The sequence below is a fragment of the Neophocaena asiaeorientalis genome, unplaced genomic scaffold (genome assembly GCF_003031525.2).
Source record: "Neophocaena asiaeorientalis asiaeorientalis breed wild unplaced genomic scaffold, Neophocaena_asiaeorientalis_V1.1 scaffold96, whole genome shotgun sequence".
NCBI lineage: Eukaryota > Metazoa > Chordata > Mammalia > Artiodactyla > Phocoenidae > Neophocaena > Neophocaena asiaeorientalis.
The window spans coordinates 1,188,376-1,207,657 of NW_020175831.1; the positions used below are offsets into that span (position 1 = coordinate 1,188,376).

The window sequence follows — 19,282 nt, forward strand, 5'->3', positions numbered from 1 at the left end:
ACCAGAGCTGAGACAATGTCAGTCTTGCTCACCTTCCTCTGCTAGAACATAGTACATGGCCTTGCCCATAGTATATGCTCAACAAATATTTGTTAAATGAACGAATGTATGAATAAGTAAATAAATGAGTATTATCTCTGCCTTCAAGAAAAATTACTCTTCAACTGGGAGGAAAAACCATATATACCATGAAGTAATAATGCTAATTATTCCTCAGTATCATGTTGACAGTCTAGTGGCAGAACCCAAGTAAAAATTTGGTTCTCTTGACTACTACTAATCTATGCCTTTCTTGCTGGACTTAATTTAAACCAGTGTTTTGAAGCTGCATTTAATTTAAACCAGTGTTTTGAAGCCTTTTTTAATCAGCACCTCATAGAATTAGTTTTTTATTTTTATTTTAATGTCAGCTCCTTTTTACAAAATCTTCAGTGCAGTAAATACTTTAATTTTACCTTTCATAATGCCATATGGAAGATAGAAATAGAAGTTTATAATATTTTTCAGTATAACTCAAATTAGATGAGTTTCATAATTTATCTTTTTTTTTTTCCTTTTAGTTGTTATTGCTGCTGATGGGGTGTTGAAGGTAGGACTCTTTATTTTAATTTTTTAAAATTTCGTTAATTTCAGATGTAGGTTTTATGACTGGTAATTCTTTTGTTAGTCAGTGAGTAAAAAGTTGATACTCGTTTCTCTTTTCTCAGATCTGCGATTTTGGTGCCTCTCGGTTCCACAACCACACAACGCACATGTCCTTGGTTGGGACTTTCCCGTGGATGGCTCCAGAAGTTATCCAGAGTCTCCCTGTGTCTGAAACTTGTGACACATATTCCTATGGTGTGGTGAGTTCATTTCTTATTTTTTGTTGCTAAAGGACATGCAAAAAGCAAACAACTTGCAGAAGCGGGGTATGACAATTTAACCCAGTTTTAAAACAATGATGCTGTTGCTGGTGGAATGCCCAGAGCAGTGGCAACAGAGAGAATATTTTCTAATTACTAGAAGGTTTACTTTGATCATTTTTATGCATCTGAGTTATTTTGTCCTGTGTTGAGAAGAAGCCAGTGCCATCTGCAAGAAGCAAATTTAGATGGAACCTAAAATAGTGTTGGGCCTGATGCCCTCCTGTGGAGAGGGCCTTCCTGGGTGGACATATGTCTGTAGAATATCTCTGCAAGTCAGTGGATACAATGTGGAACAGGACTTCGTTGTCATGTGTTGCTCAGAAACCGCCAATGGATCTGCCAAATGAGTTAATTAACAGGAAATGTCAACCATTTAACTGATTAGTGAATTTCTGGAGAATACAGAAGAAAATGTGCTTATCATCTAGCACATAGCCTTGCCCATGTCTGCTGCAATGGCTGTCTGAACCATGAATCTAAGGTCTCACATAAGAATACCAGCAGAGCAACATAGTTACAAGAACAGAATAATGTGCCGGTGGGATGCTCAAGGAAGAGAGACCACAGGAATGAAGTGAAGGAACAGAAGCTGCTAGAGGAGTTTTGAGATGGATCATTCTTGAGGAATAAGTTGTATCTGAATTAGCAGAGAGAAGGAAGTGGGGGCAATGGGGGAGGAGAGGCAGGGAGGGGAGAGTGGGCAGGGAGGTTCCTTGGTGGACGAAGGAATTTGTTGCCCTTTTTTGAGGATAAGTTTTTTATCCCTAAAAATGCTGTATTTCCTTTAAAAAGTCCAAAATAGTGTTTGGAACCCCCTGTCTTCGCCTCTCATCTCCTGATCATATTGCCTCTCTATTTTATAACTTCTTAAAAGGAGACTTTCATAATAATGGGGAAGAAGCAGTCTAACTGTAGACCAAATCAACATGCCTCTTCTTCCTGAACTTCTGTGTTTTCAACTGAAGGTGACAGCTGATAGCACAGGAGACCAACACTGTCAAACCCATTCCTTTTTCTTTAGAGTTCATCAGTCTCTAGGTAATTACTGCTAGCCTCAGTAAGTTCTGGGCTGGTTTCAGTTAGCTAGCTTTTTCTAAATCATTACTACATCTTATGTATACCAAATTAATATAATAGCAGTTTTGTTGGCTATTGAAAAAAATCATTTCATGAATGAAATATATGTTTTTGATGAAAGGCTAGAATTGTAAAAGTTGGAAGACAGTAGTAGCATCAGGTTAAATACCTAATTTTCCTTAATTCTGTGTGCTTCTAATAATGAAGGCTATAACCTATTTTAGACAGTGATAAAATAATTCTTATCAAAAGAAAGGGAAAAAAACAAAAGTTCCTGAAGAAATATATTCTAAAGCTGGTCCCGTATGTCAAAAGTTACTACGTTCTAACCATTCTACAAATCATCTGCTGGGGAGTCTGAAAATGGGGAAATTTGTTGCGATTTAAGACTGTTTGTGAGATTATTTCCTCTTAATGAAGTTATGTTCCTCATTTTTTTTTTTTTTTTTTTTTTTTTTTTTTTGGGCCCTCCCTTTTTTTTTTTTTTTTTTTTTTTTTTTTTTTTTTTCTCGTTCTTTTTAATTGAAAAAAATCATTTCATGAATGAAATATATGTTTTTGATGAAAGGCTAGAATTGTAAAAGTTGGAAGACAGTAGTAGCATCAGGTTAAATACCTAATTTTCCTTAATTCTGTGTGCTTCTAATAATGAAGGCTATAACCTATTTTAGACAGTGATAAAATAATTCTTATCAAAAGAAAGGGAAAAAAACAAAAGTTCCTGAAGAAATATATTCTAAAGCTGGTCCCGTATGTCAAAAGTTACTACGTTCTAACCATTCTACAAATCATCTGCTGGGGAGTCTGAAAATGGGGAAATTTGTTGCGATTTAAGACTGTTTGTGAGATTATTTCCTCTTAATGAAGTTATGTTCCTCATTTTTTTTTTTTTTTTTTTTTTGCGTTATGCGGGCCTCTCACTGTTGTGGCCTCTCCCGTTGCGGAGCACAGGATCCAGACGTGCAGGCTCAGCGGCCATGGCTCACAGGCCCAGCCGCTCCGCGGCATGTGGGATCCTCCCGGACCGGGGCACGAACCCGTGTCCCCTGCATCGGCAGGTGGACTCTCAACCATTGTGCCACCAGGGAAGCCCTATGTTCCTCATTTTTAAGCAAAAATCTATTTATTGTGTCAGGCACTGTGCTAGACACCAACTTAGGGCAATTTACGTTTTACTTTGCCTGCTCCTTGGGACCAGTGTCTCATTTTATCCTGTGGAAACAGGAGCCAGCAAACTTTTTCTATAAAGGCCAGATAGTAAATATTTTAGACTACGAGGGCCACTTACAATCTCTGTTGCATATTCTTTTGTTTTTTACAACTCTTTAAAACCGGTAAAACCACTCTGCCATCTGTAGCGGAGTGACATTTGAGACCCCTGTGGAACCCTCTTATTCAAGATTGGAAGACAAGCCACATGGCTGAAGAACGGTTCCTAGTATTTTGATAAGGGACCACAATTCTCACTCTTTCCCATTGCATGTTAGTTTTAAAACAGGGGCTACTCTTTTGCTATCTTAAAGAGAGGGGTTTACTCAGAATGCTGGTTATTCTTACCCCATAGCTGCATCAGCAGAATTCCATTCAGAAAAGTGCACATGTGCTCATTTAATTATAAATGACAAATCAGGATTTTATTTAACTCTGACCCCTTCCCATAGTACTGTCAATTAACACCATTAGTGAAAGAAAAAGTACAAGGTATGCTTTACTGAGCCTTTTTGTTTAAGCAATCAGTTTTTTTTTTTTTTTAATGAAAATAGCGTTACATGTCCTTAAAAGAGCAGTAGAGGACAGTTATTAAGGTAGGGGCCATGTTAGCTGTAGAAGTTTATCGTGCATAAACCTTGAAAATTATATCTATCTAGGAGAGCAATGCGGGCATTTAGAATTTTTGATGTCCTTTCAAAACAGGTGAGTAACCAGAACTCCTTTGTCAGTAGGTGCATCTGTTTGCAGAAAACATACCAGGGTTCATTAAAAAGCCTGTTCCATTAATTGAGCTCCCACCCACAGAGCAGTCACACGCAGATGAATAAGAACATAAAAAACAGTTGTCCCTTTTTTGAAACCCATCCCCCAAACCCCAATACATGTTTGCTTTTTATTTTTCTTTCTCAGGCTTGCTGTAAGAATTTAGCCCTTCATAGTCTCAAAGTCCCTAGCCCTCCCCAGTTTAATTAACCTCTGTTTCTTCTTAACACATGAGGAGACTAGCCAGCCTTGTATAGCCCTGAAATAAACGTGCTGGTGAAATGCCAGAAATGGATCTTGTGATCCTTGCTTCTGCGCTGGTATTCGCTAGGCAGGGAATTGTTTCTGTTTTATAAGAGAGTAGGTTTTTTCTACCCCCTTCTGGTGACTTCTCTTGAAGGACTAAACCAGGAGTGTTTAGGATATTATCCACGAAAAAGAAAAGACTTCAGGAGAGCCAAAATCATTGAAGAATTAGCCTTCTGAGAACTCAAGACCTAGCCACTCTTTAAAAACAAAGCTCTCCTTAATGCCAATGCAGAAAGGATTACCTTCTCAGAAGCTTCTCAGCCAAAACCAGCTTTGAAAATAGAGTAGCTTAAGAGCGAGCATCACTGCCTCACTTGTCTCTGAGCCCTGTTCCAGAACCAGCCCGGCTCAGGTAATGGCTTTCCATTGTTTGTAAAAGAAAAGGCAGGAAAAGTACACAGCCTTGTCCAAGTTTCTCTTCTGTAAACTGAAAATAGAAATTTCCCTTGTGAACCCAGTTTAAACATGGGGATGTCTCAATATAAAATGAGTTGGAAAATATTTTTAAGGTGAAAGATCACAATAATGTTTGGCCTGCATTTTCCATAACTGATATTTTCAGTCACAGTTTAATATACTTTTTGACCTCTAAGTGACTTCCTCCACAAAGTTACATTTTTTGTGCCACATGTCATTTTGTTCAGTAGAAAAAGCTGTTGTCCTATCTCATACCACCTACTTTTTTGATACATTTCTGAATGGTGAATAAATAATAGGAAATCTTGAGATGTGCTGATCCTGGAATTAAACTAAAGACCTCATTTGGGCTTCAGGACCCAGTGGTTAAGGACACCATCCCCGCCATTCTTGCCAGTTTCACATCCATCAAGTGGCTCCCTCAGCTGTGGTAGCTCTTTAGAGACACAGAGAGGGAGTAGAATGAAACTATCTTATTTTTTCCAGGATTAGAACCCTCGGAGAAATGTAACTCGGGTCTTATTAGATTTTTGGACACTTTCCAACTGAATATTTTGGGATAAAGAATGACATAAATCTTTTTCTGGTGTCCTCCCCAGGCTCTTGGTTCTGCATCTTACCCCACAAAACCCAGGCCGCCTTTGTGCATATGTGTGCACATGTGCAGGCAGGCCCGACTCCAGAAGGAGGGGTGCAAGGCTGCTTATCCAGACGTTTTGGGGGTCCAGGGCATCAGATTTATTTGAGGCAGTCATTCTTCCCATTCTCCTTAGGAATGCCAAATCCATTCACTTACTTGCCCTTCATACGCCTTCCCCTCCCCAATCCCACCACCGGGAGGGTGGTAATTGCAACAAACTGAGGGGCTTCATTTCCTGCTCAGCCCTCTTGCTGCCTCTGTCCCCCACCCCAGCCCCGTGCCGCCCTGTGTCAGGTTACCACACACCTGTTCTAGTTCTCACCCTTTCTTTACTTTCAGTGTTTGCTGGAATCATCCCCTTCTGGGATGCCCCTTACCTTTTCCTAAGCACTTCTGTGACTCGAATAGAATTATTCAGTAGCTCTTCTAAAGAAGTACCTGACACACTTGATTAAAAGCCCAAAGAGGTTTCCGTGAATTTCTTTTCCTCCTGCTTGAGCAGCGTCTGCCAGTTTCCCTGATTTTGCTGCTAATTATCTTCGTATTAGCCAGAATTCATTTAACATGTTATGGCTCCAATAAGACCGGGCGCTGGCTGAGGAAATAGTGGATATTGGATTCCCTTGAATAGTGTATATATCCTCAATCTACATTCTTATTTAGAAATGGGTTTTTGTTTTTGTTTTTAGAACAACAGAAGTGTAAATCAGAGGTGCTGAATTCCGCTTCTGCCATGGCTCCATACCGAAAGTAGGGCCCGCTGCATTCTCTCTTACACTGTAGCTCTTCCCTCTCTACAATTACATGTGGTCAAGACCTTGACCTTCAGGGGTGAGACAGCAAATTCATATTCTAGCTCTGCCACCTGGTAACTCAGTGCCTTTGGGCAAGTTTATTTAACTTCCTTAAGCCTTAGTTTCCTCATCTGTACAATGAGAATGATACCTCTCTGATGGGATTGAGATTAATCATGATAGCATACCAAAAGGGTTTAACAGAGTAACTGGAACATAATCACTCAATAAATGATAGTGGTTGTTATTATTACGATTATCATTGAAAAAATTATAATTGTTTTTGCACTTCACAAAAGTATTGGTAGATTCAAATCTTAATACTCGTGTATAAATAGAGAAAGAAACTGAATGTAAAAATCTCCATTACTCAGAGTTTAAAGAGAATACAAAATCATTGGCTGTTTTCAGCATTTCCAGCATCAGTTTGCTTCAGTACAAATTTATTAATCCTGCTAATCTCAAGGATTGCAGAGAGGTAACACAAACATAAATTTGCACACGCATACACAGCCTATATATATGTATATATATAAGGCGTTTATTACATTTTAGAATATAGTATAATGAATTATGTGGTAGGTGGAGGAAAATGAATCCCTTAGACTGACTCATTTTGAGAGAGATTTTCTCCAAAGCCCAAAATCTAACTGTTACAGTTTGGCGAGTACCTGCCATTGTGGAGTAAGTGGTTTAGCCAGTGATTTGGATTGGGCCCTCGATTTTTTTTTTTTTTTATGAGACCATTATTGAACCTTTGAAAATGTGGTTGAATTCCCGGTTATTATCTTATAGAGCCGTTTATCAGAGATTGAAGGTGCAAAAGAGTTTTGACCAACAAAATATAAAATCTAGTTTGTGGTGATACATGAGAATTCTGTTAATTTACAAGATAAAGTTAAATCACTGAGGCCCACTGGTTTCATAAACTTTTAAGCCTGGCTCTAGACATTCTAATTCCTAGACCAGATTTTTTGTTTTTAATATAAAAAAAGAACAGCAACAACAACAACTAAAAAAATATATATATATATATATAAAATATATGGAAGAAGTCCTCTGCACGAATATATACATTTTGCCCAAGTTTCTACAGATGGAGTTGGTTGTGCCTGGTAACTGGGTACAGTTAAATGTTAAAGTTTCAGTAATATACCAAAAATATGAAGTACAAGAATAAAAATTCCATTTTCTTTTTGTTCCAGGTTCTCTGGGAGATGCTAACAAGGGAGGCCCCCTTTAAAGGTCTGGAAGGATTACAAGTAGCTTGGCTTGTAGTGGAAAAAAACGAGGTAAGACTGCGATCCTCCATTCAGGTACATAGATCAGAAAACAGTATTGGGGTTTTGCAAAAGACTTTTTCATCTTCTTCAAATTGAAAGTAAGTTCACGCTTATGGAAAGATTAGCAGTAGGAGCTAACACAAAGGGTCAAAGTGATGTTATTCCTCATGAATGGACCCTTTACATCTAATTGTTGCAGCTTCACGTCGTGATGCTGTAGATCAAAAATTGTACAAGTACTGTACTAGTTTCTCAGTCTCAATTGTAAAACCTAGGGGTTTGTTCTTAGTGATGAAAGAAGCCATTGCGTCCAAGGTAGGGGAACAGTTTTAACTCCATCTCCTGCGTTTAGGACATCTTTTTTACTGTCCGGGAGTTGGTATATCTGTAAGAGACCTTCAGCTACTTCAACTTACCTCTCCCAGCAGGAGTCACTATAGTACAAGAAACTGTCGCTTAGATGAGAATTTCAAAAATAAAAGAAGAAAAAATAGTTTCAAAAAAGGGAAAAATTACAGTTTTGCCACCTACGTTGAACACTACATTGAAGATGAGCTCCTCACTGGAATTGGCGAGGCAGTGGCATAACTGTTCCCTTCTTCATGCAGAGCCTTTCCATTTCAAAAGAACTTCAGTGGCGTAAACACCGTTTGTGCTGTGTCCCCAGCCTCGCTTTTCTTCTTCCCACAAATTGAGGCTTTCCGTTAGTTGGACCCATGAGCCAACATCAGAGAACATGGTACATTCATATCAAAGACAGCAAATACATTTTGAAAGGTTTAAAATTGTGACTGAAACGCACAGCCATGGAAATTCTCAGCATAAGGATGAAGCATCCATTATCAAGGTATTATGAGAAGTTAGATCAAGTAATGGAAGCATGCAGTTGTCTTTGCAAGGCTGCAAAACAACTTTATTTCACAAAACTTCTTCATTTCCACATCTTATCTGTGCCCTTCACAAAAGGGAAGGGTGCAGGCTTAGGGTAAAATAATTTGCAAAACGGTGAATATGTAGCAATATTCCCTTTTTAACGCTTTAAAAGAATTAGATTGATCCGCTCCCCACGTGAGTGCAGGAGCAAACTAGATCAATCAAAAAGCTGCTATTGACTGAGAGAAACCAAGTTTCCATATTTTAGATCACATAATTCATGGTTACCTTATTAATTTGTCCTCCTGAGCCATTGAGAATGGATGAAATGTTCATGATAGCTGAACTTGATGGGAGAGAGCTGCCAATTTAAGAAAAATAAAAAGATGTTATATTCAAGAATGTGTCTTACTCATTGTTTCACAGAGGCTGTTCTGTTTTAATTAAATGGGATGGTTATTCCTGGTGTGCTATTAAATCAGACCTCACACACAGGGTAACTGATTATCTCATGGTATGAGAACCCACTTGATTCTGTTCAGTTTCTTTTGCCAGTGAGATGATTAGACGTGTAGTTCTGGGTTGACAAATAGAGTGAAGAAGATTATTGACCTTCTGTTGACTTTGGAGCAGAACACTCAATGTCATTTTTTTCCCTCTGTATCGTTTCAAGATAAACTAGATGGAAATTTTTTTTAAAAGCTGACTGGACCCTCCAAATATGTATAAGACAGACTAATTAATATTTTAAAATATTTCATTTAAAGGAGGGCAGAAAAGGTGTGAATCTAAAGCACTTTAAAAACAAAGAGAAAAATGAATTTAGAAGCTGCCTTTGAGTAGCTGACTTGAGGGTTGAGAGTCCCCCATAAATAACCTTCAGAATCTCCTCAGCAGGCTACATGAGGAGGCCATCTCCCCCTTTCTCCCCAGGAATCCCCTAAAGTAGAGTGTCCATGGTGTGATCTCATGATCACCTAATAACAGATGGAGACTCTTCAAATGCCTCGCATACTATATTTATTAAATGAAATAGTCATTTGAAAGAAACCCACACGGTGAAGTAATTTTTCTCAACTTTCTAATGAACCTAATGAAAATTGGGTATTACAAGGATATTTGTTTGTCTGTTCTCATTCTGCATATTTATTTCATTTATCAGAATATGGAAATTAAGTTCAAATATAGTTTCCATTGTCATCATTCAAGAAAATGTCTTCATTCTACCTCATAAATGGAGGCACTTATTACCAAAACAAATTCTGTTGAGATAGCATTAAAATAATTCCCAAGAATTTATTTTATTTTACAATAAAATTGAGACTTTGACTTAAATACAATTTGTAAAAATCCCTTCAAATTCCAGTTATTTTATTTTAGTTATTTTTACTCTGGAATACCTTGTGCTATTGAGTTGAAAAGAGAAAGCTATAGTTTTTTTTAAGAGGCCTCATTGAAATAAAGGATGACATGTTTAAACTTTCAGAGAGACATTTTAAATGTGAGCTAGTCACACTAGAATGCTAGTCATCCTAGACTCATAGGAAGCTGCAAAAATATTACAAAGAATTCTGTGTACCCTTCACCCTGCTTCCCCCACTGGTGAGACATAGGTATAGTATAGTATGAAAACCAGAAAATTGACACTGATCCATTACTGTTAACCAGACTCTAGACCTTATTTGGTTTCACCATGTAGGATTACTTTTTGCATCTATAGGAAGATCGATACTTTCTAAAAATTATATCTGAAGACCTTTAATTCCAAACCCTTAATAATGAAATAAGGTCTTCAAACGATCATTTTTCCTATTATTAAATCCTATTGAAACTAGAATCCATAAAGCACTGTTAAACTTTACAAAGCAAACAGTGAACTCATAGAAAGCATGAAATTAAGAGGGTATTACTAATAAATTTTAAAAACCTTACAGATGTGTCTATCTGCCTTTGTAATTTCCATAAAACTCAATTAGTAGTCATTCAGAGTGTTCTGGCATTATAATTCCTATCTTTATAAATGCTTAAATATGTTTTATTCTAAGTAGCAAAATTACTATTCTTTGTTAACATAGAAATCCTCAAAAACTTAATCCATTGTTCTTGACTACACTTTAAAAAAAGATAATGAACTTGACTTAAAAAATAATTATTGCATCTTACGTTGAAAATGGTGCAAAAAAGAATATGATCTTTTTAAAAAATATCATGCCTAATTTAGTGATTAGGAAATATTTTAATTTTAAATTTGAAAGTGTTTTATTTTAAAATATTTAAGTTTTAAGTAGTGTTGCAAACCTGGTGCTAATATCTGGTTATTTCAGGATGTTTTAATGAGTTAGGAATGCCCACAGTTATGTAATCAGGACTTAAATATTTTAGATTCTCTTTTAAAGTACTTTTTAGTGTACCAAAACAATCCGTTACATGAAGTGTCTGAGTCTAGATTTAACTGATCTTTGACCATCTCAGATAATTTAAAATAATTATGTCTCCTTTTATACTGTCTTACATGTGGTATCTAAAAAGTTTGTCAGTAAGAAAAGATCAACATCCATATTCAGCCAGTTCACATTTCAGTTCTTGGGAAAATGTGCTAAAGTTATGTTGAAAATGTTACCTTTTATGAAAACTTATTTTTCATTACACATGGAGTACATTCAGTCACATAATTGCAGTCACTGTTTTTATTAGTTGCCATCTCCAACCATCTTACTTTTTTTTTTAAGTAAACACATGATTTTCCTTTTGACCTTCATCAAAAGGTTTCCAGTTTGCATTACAGTAAAATAATAGTACCATTTACTACATCTTGCTCTATTCTATGAAATCACAAGACCAGAAGTTGAAAAATGCTTAGTGTAGCCTCTAAGTTGGAGAGTTGTTTTTTTGTTTTTTTACTTTGCTTTAAAGTTTTATTTATTTTGGTTTATTTTTATTTTAATTCCAAATATAGATTGTCTGTTTTCTTGCCAAGTCAACTGTTTTTCTAGTTTTATACGTAGCCTCCCCCACATCCAACTAAATTGTTTTGTTTTTTATTTGCAAAACTTTTTGGCAAAAAATACTGTAAAATAAATCTTCTTAGTAAAGAGGTTCTCAGCTCTATCACATCCAATGCTCTCTTTATAACAACTATGTTAATGCTTCGTCTTCTTCCCTGAAATGAAATTCGGAGGTAGTACAACATTGTATTTTAAGTCAACGTGATGCTCTAAATTTAATATAAGGAAGAAGTAAGTATGTATTGCAACGTGTAAATGCTCAGGCATACCAACAGTAGAGGTGATGATGGAGGTTTTAGATGCTTCCACCTATGGATAAATAGAATTCAACAGCTACAAATGCAGAGTAGAAATGGGTTGTATTAATGATTCCAGTACCATGAGCAACACTGTTGTAGGCAACATTTCCCCAAAATCTTGGTAAGGTTATGAATAATGCAAAAATCAATCTGCCCTTGATTTATTTTATTTAGTAGTTGCATTCATAGAATGTTCAGTGTATTTTTAAAATATCTTTAAAAATACTCTATTTATAAATCAGATTCTAAGGCTCAGAAAATTATAAGCGTCATTGTTTTCTTGTTTTACTCACATGAATGCACCTGGGGCATTTGAAGTTTGGTGGAATGCAGGAGAATTTTTAATCAGGGCTTTACTATATATCGAAAGATGGCCAGCATTCTTGACCTGCTCCAGGTGCAACCCTCCAGACTTTAAAACAAAAATGTCTCTGTAGGGCTTCCCTGGTGGCGCAGTGGTTGAGAGTCCGCCTGCCAATGCAGGGGACACGGGTTCGTGCCCCGGTCCGGGAAGATCCCACATGCCGCGGAGCGGCTGGGCCCGTGAGCCATGGCCGCTGAGCCTGCGCGCGTCCGGAGCCTGTGCTCCGCAACGGGGCAAAAAAACAAACAAACAAACAAACAAAAATGTCTCTGTAGATCTGTAAACTGCCCCTGGGGGCATTACATGTCCTGTGAGAACCACTGCTGTACAATGTTAGAACAAGACTAACCCTCACATAATCTTTGTTCTATCAAGTCCTTATAATTTATGCATTTGACCAAAACTAAGCCATAATGAGTCATCCATTCAGAATGTCTCATTTGCTGCTGAGAGAATGCACACTTCTTTAAAATTATCTCTGTGCTCAAGATGTTTTCAGAAGTTGTACACTATTGCCAAAGCTGAACTGTTTTCCTAGTTACCTGGCCTGTTTGCATATCTCATAGCTGTCTATAAAAATACAGTGATAGATGTGTGGTTTAGATTTAGTATTTAAGTTCCAACTTGCCCCTCTCGTACTGGTTTCTTTTAGACTTGATTCTATATTTTGTTGCACTTGTTGTGCTGAGCCCTATTTCTTCATCCACTGTGATTCCTCTTTGGAGGAAAACGGTAAAGTGTCTTTAGAGATTAGATGCTATGAACCTAAATGTAAATTCTCACCAGTCACATATTAATCAACGCAAGTTTTAAATTTTATGTCTTGTTTATGCTACTAAATTAACTCTTTTATACCTTTCAATTAGAATTTCCTTCCTTTAGTGAGAAAATCCTTGTGTTTTGTTTTGATTTATTTTTTCTTTCCCTGTTACAGAGATTAACCATTCCAAGCAGTTGCCCCAAGAGTTTTGCTGAACTGTTACATCAGTGTTGGGAAGCTGATGCCAAGGTACACACACACACACACACACACACACATATATATATATATATTTTGTTGTTGTTGTTCTGAAATTTCACTTGTTTGTTTGGCTTTGACTTTTTAAAACTTGGGGTAATAAAATTCATTACAAAGCAAAACTGGGTTGCTGTTCTTCCGAGCCCCAGATTGACTGTGAAGGCTTTCTGTTGACATCTACTTGTCTTGATCCCTAGAAATCATTACTGGGTCTTTCCTACAGCACTCTGGCATTCTTGAGTCAATAAAAAAGAATTCTGTTACCTTGTTTTCAATCTTTAATAGTAACTGTTGCACCTCCATGTTATACAGATGCTAGCACATGGTGCTTATTGTAAGCCAGGAACTGTTCCAAGCACTTTATGTATGTTAACTCATTTATTCCTCAGAATATCTCTGTGAACTAGGTAGTGTTATTATCTTCATTTTACACATGAACACAGAGGTTAATTAGTGAGCTCAAGACCACACAGCTGGTAAGTGGTGGAGCTGGAGGATGAAGCCAAACCAGCTGACATAAGTCCCTGTGCTTAACCACTACACCATATTGCCTTTCTAGCCAAACACCAGGCAAAGGTAGCACTTCTAGAGAATCTTGATACACACTCCCTGTGGAGTTTCAGTGATGTTTTTTAAGCTATCACAATAGAGTTGGAGAAATTCCAAAAATTAAGGCTTTCATGTGGTTATCCCATTCGAGCATGAATGGCTCATTTCCTTTCCCCGCAAAGGTCTGTTTAAAAGACTCTTACAGGGCTTCCCTGGTGGCGCAGTGGTTGAGAGTCCACCTGCCGATGCAGGGGACACGGGTTCGTGCCCCGGTCCGGGAAGATCCCACATGCTGCGGAGCGGCTAGGCCCGTGAGTCGTGGCCGCTGAGCCTGCGCGTCCGGAGCCTGTGCTCCACAACGGGAGAGGCCACAACAGTGAGAGGCCCGCGTACCGCAAAAAAAAAAAAGACTCTTACATACATACAGAAATGTTTATAGGTAAAATGATAGACGAGTCTCGGATTTGCTTCAAAATAAAGTGAAGGGAAATGGATGATGGTATAGATTAAATACCGTCATCCATGATAATTTTTGAAGTGATAGGTATATAGAGGGTCATTATATTGTTCTCTGTACTTTCGCGTATGTTTGGAATTTTCCATAATAAAAAGATAAAAATTAAAAAGATCCTCACAGATTAAATATTGGAATAAGAGAGATACACTCAAGGAACTTCCCTGGTAGTCCATTGGGTAAGACACTGCGTGCCCAATACAGGGTGCCGGGGTTCGATCCCTGGTCGGGGAACTAGATCCCGCATGTGTGCTGCAACTAAGAGCCCGCATGCCGCAACTAAAAGATCCCGCATGCCGCAACTAAGGATCCTACGTGCTGCAACGAAGATCCCTCGTGCCGCAACCAAGACCCGGTGTAGCCAAAAATAAATAAATAAATATTTAAAAAATAATAATAATAGGGGGCTTCCCTGGTGGTGCAGTGGTTAAGAATCCGCCTGCAAATGCAGGGGACACGGGTTCAAGCCCTGGTCCAGGAAGATCCCACGTGCTGCGGAGCAACTAAGACCTTGCGCCACAACTACTGAGGCTGCACTCTACAGCCTGCGAGCCACAACTACTGAGCCCACGTGCCACAACTACTGAAACCCGTGTGCCTAGAGCCCATGCTCTGCAATGAGAGAAGCCACATGAGAATCCCACGCACCGCAACGAAGAGTAGTCCCCGCTCACTGCATCTAGAGAAAGCCCGCGTGCAGCAACAAAGACCCAACGCAGCCAAAAAATAATTAACTAATTAAAATGATAATAATAAAAGAGATACTCTCAAGAAAGGAACTAAAATTTTATAGTTCAAATTTGTCCGGTTTTTCATGGAAATAGGTGTATTACAAACCGACCTTTTAAATAGAGATCTAAAAAGAAAGATTTAAGAATGGAATTTCTCCCTTAATTTAAATGCAGTTCCTGTATGACCCCCAAGAAGAATGAATGATGATAACATATACAGCAGTTCCTCGGTATGGGGTGGGGGGTGGGGGGGGATAGTTGGTTCCAGAACCCCAGCGGAATCCACGGATGCTCAAGTCCCGTATATCAAACGGCGTAGTTGAGTCAGGAACCCCCCGTCCATCCTCGGGTTCAATAGCCTGTTCAAACTTGGGTTGATTGAATTCACCAATACGGAAACGTGCGTTTTGTCTAGTGGGAGTAACTCGTAACACTTGGTGAGTATGGGGATTGTGTTAGTGTCAGGCAGAATTCATGCTGAATCATGAGTAGTGGTTTTCAGCACACTGTTCCACACCACAAGCGAGAACAGCTGAACACCAAGCACAGTAGTGCAGCCAGTAGCACAGCAAGGGACACGGACCGGAGAGGTCCCTCTGCCCCACGTGCTCCCTGTTGGCTGGGATGAGCGGTGCTTCGTCTTGGAAGAGTTTGTTGCTGGTTCTCCCCAGCCTTGTGCGTTTGGCCTGGTGAACCAGTAGCCTCCATCTGCTTTCACTCCCGTTCATCAAACTACCCTCACCCTTTTTTAAAGAGTCCTACATTTACTTAGTATTGTTTTTTATTAAGGAACTTAACAGTTTTTAAACTGTTAGTATTTTTATGTAGGTTTATTATTGTTTCATTCGTTTTTTTATGACAAAGTTGATAGGTTTTGAATGGTCTGTCCTGCCCCTGTGTAGGCCTTATTTTAGTGTGTGATTTTTTAGAATATGGGGATTTTTAAGCATTAAGAGAAATGCCTGCACTTTGCAACTAATCCAGTGGAAACTGTAAGTGGCTATTTGCAAGCTTTCTGTAGAACATTTATTTTATACTATTAAAATACTACCCTTTTCATACCCTACCACTTATATGTCCGTTGTGGCCCAGTTGGTAATTTTTGTAGTATTTTTCTCTCTGATGCTCAAGTAGAAATTTCACCTGAAGTTATGTGTGCTGAGTTAGATGAATGCAACTAGATCTCTGTAATTTTAATTATATTTCAGTATGCAAAGCAGGTTTTGAGTTTCTTAATCAGAAACTCTGTACTATGTTAATTAAAATTCTAAGAATATACATTTATGGTGTATTAATTAAATGATAGTGTAAACACCTACACAACAAGGACATTAGGTCCAGAGTTGATGCCATGAAGTTGGCATGTCTCTATTGAACATGTAGTAAGCTGACCCTTTCTTAGGGTCAGAGGAATCTTGTGTTCTAGCCCCGAGAAGTATGAAGAATGTTTGAGATCAATTTTTATTTCCTAAATTCATGGCATTTTATTCTGATACAAATAATATATGCCCTCTATATTTGATTTGATTATGCATCCAGCTCACATTTCTAACTCTCTCATTGCTCTGTCCTCTAGACACACCTTACACACCTTCTTTATTCCCTGAACATGTTCTTTTCCTTCTTTTCTTTTCTCCCCTGATTACTTCACCATCAAGCCTTCCCTGGTTATTCTGTTTACCCCTGTCCATACTAACTACTTCTTTTCCAAAACCATAATCTGAGCTACTGCCTCATCTTGTGCTGTTGCATTTTTAAAAATATCTTTTCTTCCTAAATGGATTACAGGCTCCATGAGGGAATAGAGCTAGCTTTTCTTTGTTTCCCTATAGCATCTTCTGTAAATTTAGTGAGTAGATGTACAATTTTTTGTTGACTCAAGTGGCCAGAGCAAGGTCTATTTCCTGAGAAGCACATTTTAGTTCTCTGGCTAGAAGTATATAGCAATTCAACCAGGAGTTGGTGCCAGTCCTATGCCCATAGATAGAGCAATAGTTGGTTAAAATATATTTTATTTCTTTTTTTTCAGTCCTTAGGCTCTAGAGTATTAACACATAGATTAAAATATTCAGCTCACCTATAGAAATATATTCTTTTGCAATGAGGAGGTAGAAATGTATACAAGAGAAAGCTGCTATTAGGTAAATAAATGTTAGATCATTCCAGTGGCTTCCACCAGGTGTTCAAAAAAGTTTTTTTGAAGAAAAGAAGGAAGTAAAGGTGGGTATTGGTTCAAGTTCTAAAATGATATTTCTAAAGGAGAAAAAAATAATAGTTAAAGCCCTGAGTTTGATAAGAAGTAATGTCTTACCGTCATGTGATGAAGCATTTTGAAGTGTTTAAGAGCATAGACCCTGGTTCTGTAACTTGCTTCCTGTGTGATACTGGGCAAGTCATACTTTTCTGAGACTGATCTTCCTTATCTATAAAACAAAAACAACAAATAATGTATACAGATGCTTAATACATTGTTCTGGTTGTGCCTTTTTAAGTAAGCAAAGCCTACATAATACATAAAAGGAACCTAAACCGCTTCGGAGGAAGATCCTAGACCAAATGCCGTATTCTGTAACCAGAATACTCATTAAATATTAACACAAAATTCTACATTGTTGATACCTTCTAAATGTTCACTTTGATAATTTCCATCTGAGAGCATATTCTAACTATAAAATTAAGATTTTTTCAGGGATACTTGCCATCCAATTACAAAAAGTTTTACCTTATCTCAAGAATGATTAAGTGGGGCTTCCCTGGTGGTGCAGTGGTTGAGAGTCTGCCTGCCGATGCAGGGGACACGGGTTTGTGCCCCGGTCCGGGAGGATCCCACATGCCGCGGAGCGGCTAGGCCCGTGAGCCATGGCCGCTGAGCCTGCAACGGGAGAGGCCACAACGGTGAGATGCCCGCGTACCGCAAAAAAAAAAAAAAAGAATGATTAAGTGTAGGGAACAATATTATTCTTTGAAAATTTGTCAGCTCCTCCTGCTGCTTTTCCATGAAAAATGAAAATCCTATATTTATTATATAATTAGTTCCTGTACAAACAATTAAAACATTTTTCCTTTTGCAACCTTGACACATGGTGGGAGAAATTAAAATGGGAACAAATTCAAAGAAGAAAAACAGAATTTTTTCAAATTTCCTACTTAAGGCGCATTTCTCTTTGCTTATTACAAGGCTTAGTGTACAATCAGTGACATTTAGCTACTTATGCCCTCTTTTAAAACACACACACCCACACATACACACACACACCCTTGAAAGAGAACAATAATGGGAGAACTCAGAATAAATATCCCAGTTTTATATTCCTGAGAAAAATTGCTTTTCTTAATGTAGGAAGCGCTCAAGTCCTGAGAGCAAGCCACCTCAACATTCTTCCTTCTTGTTTTTGTGCTCCTAAATTAAAATGCATGTTTTTAATTGCTGCAACATTTTGTTCAGAAATGGTGTAATTATGAGGTGTGATGAAGAGAGAATGTACATCATCCTTTTATTATCTTTCTCCATTTTTGTTTAAACCTTTTGTCTCAATCTTGGCTAGAGTCTAAAGAGAGAGACTAGGGTAGTTTTTGCTAGCTAAAGAAATACATCTAACCACTCCTTTTTCAATTTCTAGTAAACAGTACCTGAGTTTCCCAGCATCAAAACTAGTTTTAATGTGGAATAAACATTGAGAACAGTGAAGTTATGATGGCTTTAAAATTGGGGAATTTTTCTCTGAGCAACTGGTTTAGGAAATTTTATAAGTTCTGCTAGATTAATAAGTAGATTTCCCCCAACATTTTATTATAAAAATTTTCAAACATATGGAAAAGTTGAAAGAATTTTACAGTAAACACTGGTATACCCATCGCCCAGAATCTACTGTTAACTTTTACTATACTTGCTTTATCACAAAGATTTTTTTAAATAAATTTATTTATTTGTTTATTTTTGGCTGTGTTGGGTCTTCGTGTCTGCACGCGGGTTCTCTCTAGTTGCAGTGAGTGGGAGGCTACTTGCGGTGCGCAGGCTTCTCATCGTGGTGGCTTCTCTTGTTGCAGAGCACGGGCTCTGAGCGTGTGGGCTTCAGTAGTTGTGGCTCATGGGCTGGAGCGCAGGCTCAGTAGTTGTGGCACACGGGCTTAGTTGCTCCGCGACATGTGGGATCTCCCCGGACCAGGGTTCGAACCCGTGTCTCCTGCATCGGCAGGTGGATTCTTAACCACTGCACCACCAGGGAAGCTTCTATCACATAGCTTTCTTTTTTTGGCTGCACTGGGTCTTCGTTGCTGCACATGGGCTTTCTCTAGTTGCGGTGAGTGAGGGCTACTCTTCATTGCAATGCACGAGCTTCTTATTGTGGTGGCTTCTCTTGTTGCAGAGCACAGGCTCTAGGCGTGCAGGCTTCAGTAGTTGTGGCACGCAGGCTCAGTAGTTGTGGCTTGTGGGCTCTAGAGCACAGGCTCAGTAGTTGTGGCACACAGGCTTAGTTGCTCCGTGGCATGTGGGATCTTCCCGGACCAGGGCTCGAACCCGTGTCC

At 38.4% G+C, this 19,282-nt stretch overlaps 1 protein-coding gene across 6 annotated transcripts in view; it reads left to right on the top strand.

Moving 5' to 3' along the window:
- The window catches only part of MAP3K20 (mitogen-activated protein kinase kinase kinase 20), a 168,919-nt gene that overhangs the window by 92,930 nt on the left and 56,707 nt on the right, over positions 1-19,282 (top strand). For all 6 annotated transcript variants that reach the window (XM_024732834.1, XM_024732832.1, XM_024732833.1 and 3 more), the window contains exons 6-9: positions 561-589; positions 708-845; positions 7,325-7,411; positions 12,878-12,952. In XM_024732834.1, the coding sequence (XP_024588602.1) occupies positions 561-589; positions 708-845; positions 7,325-7,411; positions 12,878-12,952 (329 nt within the window). The remainder of the gene's footprint in view (positions 1-560; positions 590-707; positions 846-7,324; positions 7,412-12,877; positions 12,953-19,282) is intronic.